Here is a 12,911-nt window from a genome sequence, read left to right as displayed (position 1 = left end):
TAATCATCATGGGTTGATCATCGTCTGTTGTAATTGCTATCCAACGATAATCGTCCTTGCATGTGCCCATTGTTTTCTATCGTCTACCAAATCATAACATCCTTTTCATCAAAATTCTTTTGCTTACGTGTGTCTTTTGTTTTAACTTTTATGTGAGATACTCAAATTATTTCAACTTGGTAAAAATATCAAGAAAATGATTGATTGATAACACAATATTATTATTGCTCTAAATAATGACAAAGGTATAAGTAAATGAGACATATTGTATGAATAAAACAAAGATAAATATGATGATTTGTAAGGTATTTTACGAATAGATGACATTGGAAAATATAGCAAATATTATGAAACGGAGAGACTTTGGGATTTTATTTAGGTGTACCACATATGTATTAGACTGTGACAATTCATCACATAATCTTACCGTGGCCCACTCGTGTGGATATGGGACACCCGTGAGATCGGGCCCACAAACCTACGGGTCAAGAGCGTTAACTTGCACATATATTTGGTGAGGTTCATTGTTTTCCAAAACCATATGGTAGTAGGAGGATTATCTTATCTAATACATATGCAAGTTCACAACTCATATTTTATCGATGTAGGCTATTGTCTCACATTTTAATACAAGTATTGTAATTTGTAAACCAAAGAGGTCCTAAGGTGGCCTTTACAATTAGACGTGTAGGACTCCTGATTAATATTGCTAAGTGTTTGTTATTAATCGAGAAATATCGATAGGATGAACAAACGCTGGAATGGGAGAGTTGAATGCAAATGTTGCTCCAATTTGATTCACAATTTCAGTTGGATGAAATCCGTCCATGAATGCATATGTATTTCTGTTGCTGCATGCTTCACTAAATGCCTCACATTGAAAATCACTTCTTAGTTTGCAACATGTTGAATTTGTGATAATACCTGCAAATTCGTAATTTTAATTTTTTAATTATTTCATCACATTCTTATTAATTGTCATATCATTTACATTTTTTTACTCATGGGTAGTTGAAAAATATTTATTGTAATAAAATGAGTCATATCTTCATGTATTTGGTTTGCATATGTTTGTTATGGGCCTAATACCATTCCTAAGAAGTTTCTAGGATTCCTGTATAAACCCTTAAAACATAGTCATCGTATTTTGTATTCAACTCACTCCCTATATATCAATAAAATATGTTTTTTCTCTACCTACAGACGTAGCGAACACATTAATTTTCAGGAACCAACTCAACCAAAAGCGTAAACTTATGGTTGAGGCTCTAGAATAAATATATTTATACGAGAGCCTTTTGGACTAAAAGTGTTGATGTAATAAAAACCTTCCTTATGAATGTTCCACTATAAATAAAGGCTGGTTGAGATTCGAATCTGTGACTTCTTTTCACGTTAACTCTGATACCATGTCAATGAACTAATTCAACAAAAAAACTTAAACTGAGGGTTCAGGCCTCATAATAGGTTATATACTAATTTAACATTAATGATCTATGTAAAATTTATGTGTGATCTTTATTATTTTATGTTTATCTTTCTTGCATTTTTCATAACATTTAAGATCAAATATAAGCTATGAAGTAAATGATTTTTTAAAAATATCACTTCTCGTGTTAATTAAATTTCAACGTCAAACAAATGAGTTTGAAGTCAAGCTATGATTGTCGTTGAGCGCTAAGTTATAATTTAGCAACTAGTAGTATAAAGTTAAAAGTTTCGAGAAGGTTCTAAAATAGGGACATACCAGGAGGTAGAGGAGCCAAAGATTGCATGGCATAGAAATTGATAAATGTAAAATTGGCTCCAGGAAGTCGTGCATTGAAATAATCTACGAGGGATATTAGCTTTGAATTGAAAAGCTGTACGGCTTGGTTAATTTGTTGGACACATTGTGTAGCATTATTCATTGCAATTTCAGCTGGAATGCAACCTAATTGACCAACTCCAAATATTGCTACTTTTCTTGCTCCTGAATTATATAGTAACTATCACAAACAATAATGTTGCCATCGTTAGTTAATTATAATAATATAATGGACTATGATAAAATGACTAAATTAATTAATATGAACGCTTTTTATTTATGTGAAGTTAGATATTATGTTTGTCATATACTAAGAGTTAATAGAAAACAATCTTATTTTCACAAATTCTTGTGAGAGGCCATTTCTAGTTGGCTGATCCATTATATATTTTTAAAATATTATAAATAGACATTTATGATATTGAAAGTACGCATTAAGGATACAGTAAATAAGCATTAAGGATAATGTAGGTAGGCATTAAGAGTATGATGAATAGACATTAATCTTTAATGGACTATGCTTGAGATACGTCTCTCAAAGAGACAGTCTCTTAAGAGACTAGCTGTCTTATTTTAGTATTCTTATCACTGACAAGGGTAAGGTTGCATACACTCGATCCCCCAAATCCCACTCTAAGTGGAAGCCGTTAATTAATGGCATTACCGCATTAGGGTAATAACATATTGTTGTTTGTATAAGTTTAACAACTTCATTGAAGCAAACTAGTTAACATGAAAACAATGTTGGAATTATGTTCATATATTTAACACAAATTTATCTTCTTGCTTAAACTTTTGAATGGTTGATTTTTTAATATGGTATTAGAGCTCAATGTGACATAACAAATAGTCAGCAATTTGAATCTCATCTAACCTCTTATTTCAAGTGGAATATTTTGCACCATGTATGCGAAGGCCATGCGTTTTATATACACTTTTAGTTTAAAGGGCACTCGTGTGAAGAGAACAATAGAGTTAGAGTATATAACATACATAGCGCTTTAAAAAAGCTTAAGCTTTTGATTAAGTTAATTTTTTTTTACATATATTTGCATAATCTCTGAAATAATTTAGGCATTAGTAGAAAAAATAACACTTCATTAAATTAAAGTATCAAGATTCCTTAACATAATATGAGAACTTATAAAAACGAATATTGTATAACTCAAGGGACAAAATAAGTTGATGGAAGAGATAAACGAAAACCTGCAATTGTGCCCTATAACGAGCAATAAGTAGAGTAGAGAATTGGTCAGGGTTGTAGAGATATCTTGTGGGATAATATTGAGGCATGAAATAGTTGTTAATATAGTCATTAGTACCCATATTTACTGTGTACAAGCACTTGTTTAGGTAATTAGCAACTGGACCCTGGACCATTGCCTCTAGCTTTGAAATTGTGATCATGTAATTTTGTAATTGTCGACTCATCCAAATTCGATCACCCTGAAACGTAGAAAAGATAAATTTTAAGGCTTTATTTATTTAAATTTTTTCCGAAAATTAACGTCCTACAAAATAATTAGATTCTCTCTTGAGAAACCGTCTTTTTTAAGACGACTCTCAAAAGTCCGGCTCAGCCTAAATCTAATTTATGTTAATTAAAAAAAAAATTGTTGCTGAAATCATAAAACAAAAGCGCACGTGTGAGTGCATTGTAAAAAGTCACATAATATATTTGGGGTTATAACAACATTTATTTGGGGTTATAACATAATATATTTAGTGTTATAACAACATATATTATTATAACATAATTTATTTAGGGTTATAACATAATATATTTGGAGTTATAAAAATATATATATTTGAGGTTATAACAACATATATTTGTGGTTATAATATAATATATTTATAGTTGTAACAATATATATTTGAGGTTATAATATAATATATATGGGGTTATAACAACATATATTTGAGGTTATAACATAGTATATTTGGTTTTATAAAAATATTATACCCAAAAACAGACTATTATATACCCAATTATATAATGTTATAACCCAAAACATAGATCATTATATACCCAAATATATATTACTGTAACCCCAAACACATACTATTATAACTCCAAACAAAAACCATTATATACCCAACTATGTAATGTTATAATCCCAAACATAGATCATTATATATCCAACTATACTCGTGTGTTTAGAAGTTTAATTAATTTTTTTTAAAATTAAAAATTTACCGGCTCAAACTTGAGACGTTTCTTGTATAGACGGTCTCAAGGAAGAATTTGTGCAAAATAAGTAACCTAATTAAAGAATTGTTAAGACAAACTTGATATTTGATACTTGCTTAAAATCACCCTTGTTAAATATGAAATTTTTTAATTTGTGTTTTCTTTAGATTAATTGGTTTGCATCAAGTGTTATTTCTAATTTAGGTCCATAAATTAAATATAAAAAAAATATATTTTAATTAATGGTACCAAGTGTGATGAAGTTTGTGGGAGAATTCCAGCAGCACCAGAAGCAAAGTTGACGCCTGTCAATATTTCTTGTCCCATTTGATTGCTATATGGCGTTATAAATCTTTGAAATCCCAAGAGTTGAGCTGTAAAATTACACACAAGCTAAGCATAATTTATTACGAAAGGGAAATTTAAAGTTTAATACATACATATCACTAAAAATTCAAAAATTACAAGAATCGTGGAATATAGATCAGATAATGGCAAACTTATTTAAATTAAATCGATAAGTAGTTATATAGGATTATTAAATAATTATGCAATATTTTAAATTGAAAAAAAATTTCATGATGATACATATGTATAAATAGTCAAGTGATTTGATGAGATGTAGATTTAGTTATGGCATTACTTATATTCACTTTGTAGCTAATCTTGTAAGAGAAATTAACTTGAAATTATCGTCATTGATTAGCAAGGAAAAACCGAATTAACGCCAAGAGCTTTATCTTTCTTAAGCCATTCGAGCCAAAAAAATTTATTCTTATGTACAAGGTTATATGAAGTTGAATGATACATTAACTTGAGTTATTATTATAAATGTCTTTTTTATAAAATAGTTAAAAATCAACAATAAGAAATAAAAAAAATATTATAATATTTAGAAAAAATTACATAGAATAATTCAACCTTTTCATAATTTTTCTTTAATAATCTCAACTATTGATTAGCCATGAATAATCCCAACTTTATGGGGTATATGCCTAGGGTAAGCATAAGTATTCAGATGACCTACTATAGTAGGTAATTTATCAAAAAAAGTAAACTGAAAATTAATATAAAGTTAGAGAAGAATTTTAAAAATTTACATAAAAATTTCTAAAAGAATTTTAACATTAGTTTTTGACATATATTTTAATTTATCTTTTAATAAAATAAAACTTGCAATAACAGGCCATTTGATTACCTGAGTTTGCTCTAGGCAAATACCCTATAAAGTTGAGGTTATTCATGATTAATATGGAATTATTGTAGAAAATCATGAAAAAGTTGAATTATTCTAAATAATTTTTTTCTATTATTTATTAGGCCTAAAATTCAAGTGTCTTTAACTTTCGTTTCAGACCCAAAAATGAACAAGATGACCAAGTTCAAAACAAATAGAAATGGTTAAGAAAATATTAGTAAAAAGAACCAATGCAATATTATATGTATATATACTTACCGATAAAATCTACAATGGTAAGACCATTGGTGAACCTTCCGGTGGAAATATGTCCAGGAAAATCAAGACCATAAGGTGGATAATTTGCTTTAGCCATTGTTGTAAGCCCATTATTATTCCCAGCGTCTGAGGAAGAATCACCAAATATGAAGTAACATCCCACTTTTGGTGAACCATTAACCAAACTACTACGGACCGTGCTATATATAATAAGTGCACTAATGCCTAAAATTCTCCACATATTCATTGATCTTTTTATTATTATTGGTTGTTCATTTACTTATGACTAACTCTAAATATTGTGATTGCACCAAAAGCAGATACCATATTTATAGCAAGTAACTCAAATAATATAATTTCCTAATTCGGCAACCCATGTTTCTTTTTATGGGTAATTGCTTATTATATAATAATTATCATATCAGTTTGTTGAATGATGTCACTGCTGCAACGCCAGTCTTGTTTGACTAGTATTGTTCTTGGTTATTATGTTAATACTATCTACTTGCCTAAGATATTATACTCCTAACAATTAGTACAAAAATATTGAGAAATTATTTAATAAGGATTACTACATATATTATATTGGTAAAATAGAAGTAAGAGAAGATATGTGGATAACTGTTGAGGTGTTCACTCGGGGCATCGAGTCGATTTCGGCTTAAATGTTTTGAGTTGGTTCGAAACCAAGTCTTGTGTACACATTGATTTTTACATAGTTTTAAATGTATTTTAAAGTCGGGTTCAATTAAAACATTGGGTAAATATCGGATCATCGGATCTGTTTTGAACATCTCCATAGATAAGTATATAAAGAAAATAGTGGGAACATTACGTAAAATAGAAATATTATAGAGCTAAAAAAACATACTAAAATAAAAAGTGTGTCAATCTCTTACGATTAAAGAGTAATAACTTGCCTAAAAGTGTGAATTATTTGGCTAACTGTTGTATAGGGTCTGTTTATTTTTTGACTTCTTTCTAAACGATCTTATACTAATTTAGAGTTTGATTATATATATACTTATTAAGTCTTTCTAATTCTTTCATGTGAAAATCAAATTATTTGGTGTTAAAGTATATAACATATCCTGAGGTCTCAACCATTAACTTTAAGTTTTTTGTTTAGTTAGCTAGTTTCTTAACAAGGTATCAGAAGCCAGCGTGGCCGTGAGATTCAAATCTCAACCGCCTTTCATTTAAATTAAAATAATTAGCGTCAGGTTTGAAGAGTGTTTATGTTATATTTACATTTCTAACCAAAAAAGCTCTTTTATATATGAAGGTTTAAGTTTTTGGCTGAGTTGGTTCAATAAGATTAATATGACATGTTGATACCACTCATGATATGCAATGAATTAAGATCATTTATTTTAGCTAGTTACATTTATTTGAATAGATAATAATATATAAGAATAAACAATTACAACATATGTACTCCTTTATTAACTTATTAATTAATAAATAATCATGAATAGCACATAGCCGAAATAGGAGTATTATTCTAAATTTGGAGGACATTATTGATGTCAGTATTAATTAATTGACTGATATTAAGCGGATGAGCAAATAATGGAAGTAATGTGCCGAATGAAATTGTGGCTGCAAATCTATTCACCGATTCCGTTGGATGAAATCCGTCCATAAATGCATGTAAATTTCTGTTACGGCATGGTGTAGAGTTTGGCTCACACTGGAAGTCACTTCTTAATACTTTGCAGCATGGTGATGATGAAATTAACCCTGCATGCAAAATCATTTCTAAAATAAATACAAATATTTACATAAATAAATAAAACATTTTTAATCTCAACCATCAGATGCATCATTTAGAACTTTTAATTAAGTTGCTTCTTTATTGAGACGATATTAAATATATTTAAGTCAAAACTTTAAATTTTATCAACCCCGTTTTAATAGAATTATAAGTATCAATATAAGAGGATATATATGAAAATCTGAAATTAAAAGTGCAAGTATGAAAGGATATATATATTGGAATCTAAAATATAATAAGTACACGGACATAATATTAGATTTATTTAGGTTAGTGGTACGGTACATAATACGTATATATTTTGAAATTCAAAATTCTAAAATATATACGAAAAAATTGATCATAATGTCTACCTTAAGAGATTGATTAATGAGTACATATTTTCGTTTCAAAATTACAGATATTTATCAAAATGTCATTTAAATATATACCCTAAAGGTTGAATATATACCCAGCCTATCTAATTAACTAGTCTTAGCATGAAATGTTAAGAAATCAACTCAACCAAAAGCTTAAACTGATGGTTGAGACCCCAGGATGCGCATAGGTGCTGGATATTCCACTTTGAATGAGGGGTGATTGAGATTCGAACCAGTGACCACTTGTCACGTTGCCTTTGATACCAATGCAATGAACCAACTCAACCAGATTAACATGGAACATTTTAAAGATAAAAATAAGGGAAATTCCACGTGGTAACTCTGAGATTTTGGGTTTTCTACGTGGTAACCAAGACTTGTAAAAAATCCACGCGGTAACCCTGAGGTTTACAAAAATTGTTCCACCGTGACCCTTTTGCACATAAAACGTTAACCAACGTTAATTTCGAAGTTTTAAGGCTATTCTACGCTTATTTATGCGACTCACCATTTCAAATGCTATCAGTTTCAACCTCTTCCCTCAAAACATAAACTCTAACTCTACCATCTTTGGATTTAGAGATTTGGATGAAAGATGGTAGAGTTAGAGTTTATATTTTAGGGGATAAGGTTGAAATTGATAATATTTGAAATCGTGAGTCGCATAAATAAGCTTACAGCAACTTTAAAACTTCGAAATTAACGTTTGCTAATGTTTAATGTGCAAAAAGGTCACGGGAGAACAATTTGGTAAACCTTAAGGTTACCGCGTGAATTTTTTTAAAGTTTTGGTTACCACGTGGAAAACCTAAAATCTCAGGATGACCACGTGGAATTTCCCTAAAAATAAATATGATACGTGGGATGCACACACGTACCAATAGGAGATAATGATTGCATTGCGTAGAGATTAATGAAGGTAAATTTGGCTCCAGGGAGATTTGCATTGAAATAATCCACCAACTTTTTAAGCTTGGTATTGAAAATCTTGACAGCTTGATTGATTTCATCAACACATTTAGTAGCATTATTGTTAGGAATATGCAAAGAATATTATTGGATTATTATTAGGAAGATATTATTCTAAGAGATAATTGAGATATTTACTCCATGATTATAGAGTTGACTAGAATAATTTAATACCTAAAATAATCCTATGACATTGTATTAATATCTTTTCCTTGGAATGAAGATGAACGAGCCCTTTTACTACTTTTCTTGATTTATCAGAGTTTGAATTCCGGCCATGAGTTCATGACCCTTATATGACATTGGTTAGCTCTGATATTATATCATAAAATCAATTCAATTTAAAATTTAAGCTGATGATTAAAAGTGATCAATATAACATCTATATTTTATCATCTGCAATACAAAATAATTTTTTTAAAAAATTAAAAAACTTACTTATAAAATCTGCAACGGTGCGACCATTGGTAAACCTTCCGGTAGCAATTCCTCGAGGAAAATCAATTCCATAAGGCGAGTAATTAACTTTAGCCATGGTAATAAGATCATTATTGTTACCGGCATCTGATAATGAATCTCCAAATATGAAATAACAAGGCACTATAGACCCACCACTTACCAATTTACTACACAAAATAACAACTAATATTATTGCTTCAACCCTTTTCCACATTTTTTTCTAATTATGGACTTACTATATATTATTCTAGTTTTATTTGTTATGTTGTACTAAAAGTATAGTTTTGAGGTTACGTGTTTCATGATAGCTTTTTATAGCACGAAATCCCAAATCATATACTAATATACTCAAGAGTCTCTTATTTCATTTTGACACACATGTTATTATTATTAATTTAACATAATATTTTGAAATGTAATTTGATATAATTAAAAATTATAAAAAAATTTACATTTAGACGAATTAAATAAGATCTTACTTGATCATAATTTTACTTATAAATATAAGTTAAATACAAATTAATTAAAAGTAATAGATAAATAATACTCCCTCCGTTTTTTTAAATTTGTCCACCTTATTATAATGGGTAGTTTCAAAAGTTTGTCTACTTTGGAATATTTTCCATTTTTGAAACTCTTTTTTCCCTAACATATCCTCATAACACCTCCCTTTTTTTCACTCTCTTAGTTCTCTCGTATGACCCGCCCCTTCATTATAACCCCCTCAATTGTCGTGTCTCTCTGATCTCTCTTTTTCTCACTCTCTGTCGTCAAACTCGCCATTTTCATGGCTTCTTTGAACCATTGCCCCCTGTTAATCCCTTAATTTTAGTTCATTTTTATTGAACTAAAATAAAGATCGGCCTTTTCTCTACATTTTGAGGTAAGTTTCATAATTTTTGGTCCTTAATCTCCAAAATCAACCCCATATTCTTCAACTGCCATTAACGTTTCTTCAAAGCTTTGTTTTAATTTGATCTTTCTTCCTTGTTTTTTCGGGTTTAAATTTAAAAAAAAACTGACCTAGATCGTATTTTGATTTTTGAGTATGGAAAACAAGAGATCTATTAGTTCTTCATCAATTCCTAGTTATCTTTATGATGGCCTTTGTGATTATGGGGATTTATGTTCGTGTTCCTTGCATGGTCGGTCACACTCATACTCAAATGAGATTTTAAGGTGGTCTAAGAAAGAACTTGAGGCCTATTAAAAGTCCATTGAAGATGACGCATGTTCACAGTATCGCGAGACTATTTCTTCTCCTCTTTCTTATTCATACCTTAATGGCTACTATTATCTTCAACTAAGCTGCTGTGTTGAGAATTGAGGTGATGATGTACTGTTCATTTGTACATGCTGCAATATATAGCCCCTTGCAAAATTTGGAAAGTCATCTTTGCTTTCATTATTGATTCTCAATCATTATGCTAAATTAAGGAAGTAATCCATATATAGTCTAATTAGCCAATGAAATGGCTGTGTATATGTTTAAGTATTCAGAATTTTCCCTCCATTATTTTTAATTGCCCTCCAAAACTTTCCAAAAAAGAAAAGAGAGTTGTAACTGAAAATAAAATTCTGTTTTGGCCCTTTGTAAGTTGCTCTACGGTTTTCCCTTCATTAATGACAATAATATTTTGTTTTTTTGTTTTATTTATGTATTTTGTCTCTCATAATACCAATACAATCATTACTTCATACTACTATTTAATTAAAATAATACTCACTTACTACAAAGATTCTACTTTTCTTAATATGTGTGAAAAATCCAAATAGGATAAACTTAAAAGAATAGAGAGTGTATCAAAAACTAAGATGCGACTGATGGTCCATGGAGTATATAAAATTGTACGTAATATATAAACCCATGTTGATGCTATTTTTCCATTTGTATTATAGAGAAAGAAAAAACAAGAAAAGTATATTAAATTAGCTAAGTTTTTTTTTAATTCGAATGATGATGCTGTATCGTTATTACGTTATATGCTTTGTTTGACTTGTATTCTTTAAAAGCCCATCTTACAAAAGTTGACAATTTGCTGAATTATTGCAACTTTCTAGTTACATTATGATAATAACTGAATAGTTGTTTTATTTTCTTCTGTTTTTAATGAAGTTCCCACAAGAAATATTTATGAGAATTTTTTTAAAAAAATTTAAATAATAGATATATAAATATTAAAAATATTAAAAAAATTAGTAGATTAAATATGAGTACTACAACTAATAAAAAAATGTAGTTGGAAACGCCTCTCTGCGGATCTGACTAGGGATAGGAGTAGTTGGAGACGCCTTATCCACGCCTTCGTGTCCTTTCTTTTAGTTCTTTTTTTTTTGTAGTGGGTTCTCCGTTTTATTTATAGGCCTTTTAGTTATCTTTCACGTGTATCTACGTCTCTTTATCTTCCTCGAGTCAGGGGACTCCTTTGGTCGCGCTCTCCTTTATGGGTATGAGTTGCCGCTGTCTTTCCCTCTCCAGACCCTGTCTTTAGTTTTTTATGAGCGGGAGATACTGGGTTGGATGATGATGATGAACTATTAAAAAATTGTTTTTATAAAATTAGTAGGAAATATATGAAAACCGTAAGAAATGTAAAAATGTTGATATAAAGTTAATGGAAGATATGTGGGACCATAAGCATTATTAAATTAAATATTAAAATAAGGATGATTAAGGTTTTTTTTTGTCCAAAATTTGTAATATAAATAGAAATTTTTTTTATAGTAAATAGAACATCCCAAAATAACAAATGAAAACTTTTTTAAAACACGGATGGAGTAGTTGTTTGGTAATACTATAATAGTTGTTGCTTGGTTATGACTTTATTAATATTTAAAACAAGATAGTGTGTTATGGAATTCAATATAATTTCTTTTGGTCTAATTAAATTTTCTCTATTTTTATTTTAATTATAATTTACACTTTTTAAATTTTCATCTTATCTAGAAATTAAGATTTAAAATAACAAGATAAAAAAAATCATGCCTGATATTTTATTTCAAATATATATATATATATATATATATATATATATATATATATATATATATATATATATATATATATATATATATATATATATATATATATATATAATGAGGTCAGCCCAAATTGCTAAAGTTATGACTTTACAAAAAAACCAATGGATTAATGAAAATAAAAATTGTGAAAGTAAATGATTAGCATTTCTATTTCTATTTATTTCTATTACAAAAGATTAAATTTTGGAAAAAACAAATTTGGGCAGCTTTAAATTTTCAACTAAAAATCCCAATTACCCATTTGCATTGGCAAGTTAGACCAAGCATGAAGTCCAAAGATGAAAATATGGGAATGGCGACGGACATCCCAAGTTTTTCGGCACTACATGATGTATGGAGAATATCATGGGAATATTTTCCCACATGTTCAAATCTTTAGTGTATCTTTAGATGTTACATAATATTCGTAGGATTATTTGATCACATTACACCTATTTTCTTCATTTCATGGTTATAAGAAATTCGACTTTTGATATCTTTAAATATACTTTATAAAAAATATACTTATTCGTACCTCTTTGGTAGAGAGTGCCAGAGGAATATTAATAGCGAATTATGGGTGAGGAAATATACGCTTCATACAAAAATATTAATTTTTGGAGTACGAAAAATATTATCATCATTAATCCAATATCCCGCTCAAAAATAAAGTTTGGGTGAGAAAATATAACGGACAATCCATACTCATACCCCTTGAAAGAGAGTGCCAAAGGAATATTAATAGCGAATTATGGGTTAATCTACAAAGTGGTATCAGAGCAACCTTGTGATTCTATGTGATGTAGGATCACCTTCATCTAATTCTCATGAGCTAGCTAAGATCAATACAATGATACATCAAATGGAAGGCG

The 12,911-nt window shown here is 29.2% G+C and overlaps 2 protein-coding genes across 2 annotated transcripts; both read right to left on the bottom strand.

Moving 5' to 3' along the window:
* Positions 1 to 233: 233 nt before the first annotated feature.
* LOC130823986 (GDSL esterase/lipase At4g18970-like) lies at positions 234 to 5,741 on the bottom strand. The gene is made up of 5 exons (XM_057688842.1): positions 5,455 to 5,741; positions 4,248 to 4,372; positions 3,014 to 3,253; positions 1,748 to 1,988; positions 234 to 924 (listed from the first exon to the last, which is right to left on the bottom strand). Exons 1-5 carry the CDS (start codon positions 5,699 to 5,701, stop codon positions 710 to 712), a joined length of 1,068 nt encoding a protein of 355 aa, XP_057544825.1. The 5' UTR covers positions 5,702 to 5,741; the 3' UTR covers positions 234 to 709.
* A 1,095-nt stretch (positions 5,742 to 6,836) lies between these two features.
* Positions 6,837 to 9,277, bottom strand: LOC130823439 (GDSL esterase/lipase At4g30140-like). The gene is made up of 3 exons (XM_057688058.1): positions 8,998 to 9,277; positions 8,469 to 8,642; positions 6,837 to 7,197 (listed from the first exon to the last, which is right to left on the bottom strand). The coding sequence occupies exons 1-3, from the start codon at positions 9,230 to 9,232 to the stop codon at positions 6,959 to 6,961; spliced, it is 648 nt and encodes a 215-aa protein (XP_057544041.1). The 5' UTR covers positions 9,233 to 9,277; the 3' UTR covers positions 6,837 to 6,958.
* Between the last annotated feature and the right edge of the window lie 3,634 nt (positions 9,278 to 12,911).

The sequence above is a fragment of the Amaranthus tricolor genome, chromosome 9, assembly GCF_026212465.1.
Source record: "Amaranthus tricolor cultivar Red isolate AtriRed21 chromosome 9, ASM2621246v1, whole genome shotgun sequence".
Taxonomy (NCBI): domain Eukaryota; kingdom Viridiplantae; phylum Streptophyta; class Magnoliopsida; order Caryophyllales; family Amaranthaceae; genus Amaranthus; species Amaranthus tricolor.
The sequence above is the reverse complement of the archived record's forward strand: the minus strand, read 5'-3'. Positions and strand labels throughout refer to the sequence as shown.

Coding starts and splice junctions, on each gene's coding strand:
- LOC130823439 (XM_057688058.1), bottom strand. CDS start 9,232: ATGTGGAAAAGGGTTGAAGCAATAATATTAGTTGTTATTTTGTGTAGT. Junction 8,643..8,997: donor CACCGTTGCAGATTTTATAA/GTAAGTTTTTTA, acceptor TAATCCAATAAT/ATTCTTTGCATATTCCTAAC. Junction 7,198..8,468: donor GCAATCATTATCTCCTATTG/GTACGTGTGTGC, acceptor TTTTGCATGCAG/GGTTAATTTCATCATCACCA.
- LOC130823986 (XM_057688842.1), bottom strand. CDS start 5,701: ATGAATATGTGGAGAATTTTAGGCATTAGTGCACTTATTATATATAGC. Junction 3,254..4,247: donor CACAAACTTCATCACACTTG/GTACCATTAATT, acceptor TCTACGTTTCAG/GGTGATCGAATTTGGATGAG. Junction 1,989..3,013: donor GTTATAGGGCACAATTGCAG/GTTTTCGTTTAT, acceptor TGTTTGTGATAG/TTACTATATAATTCAGGAGC.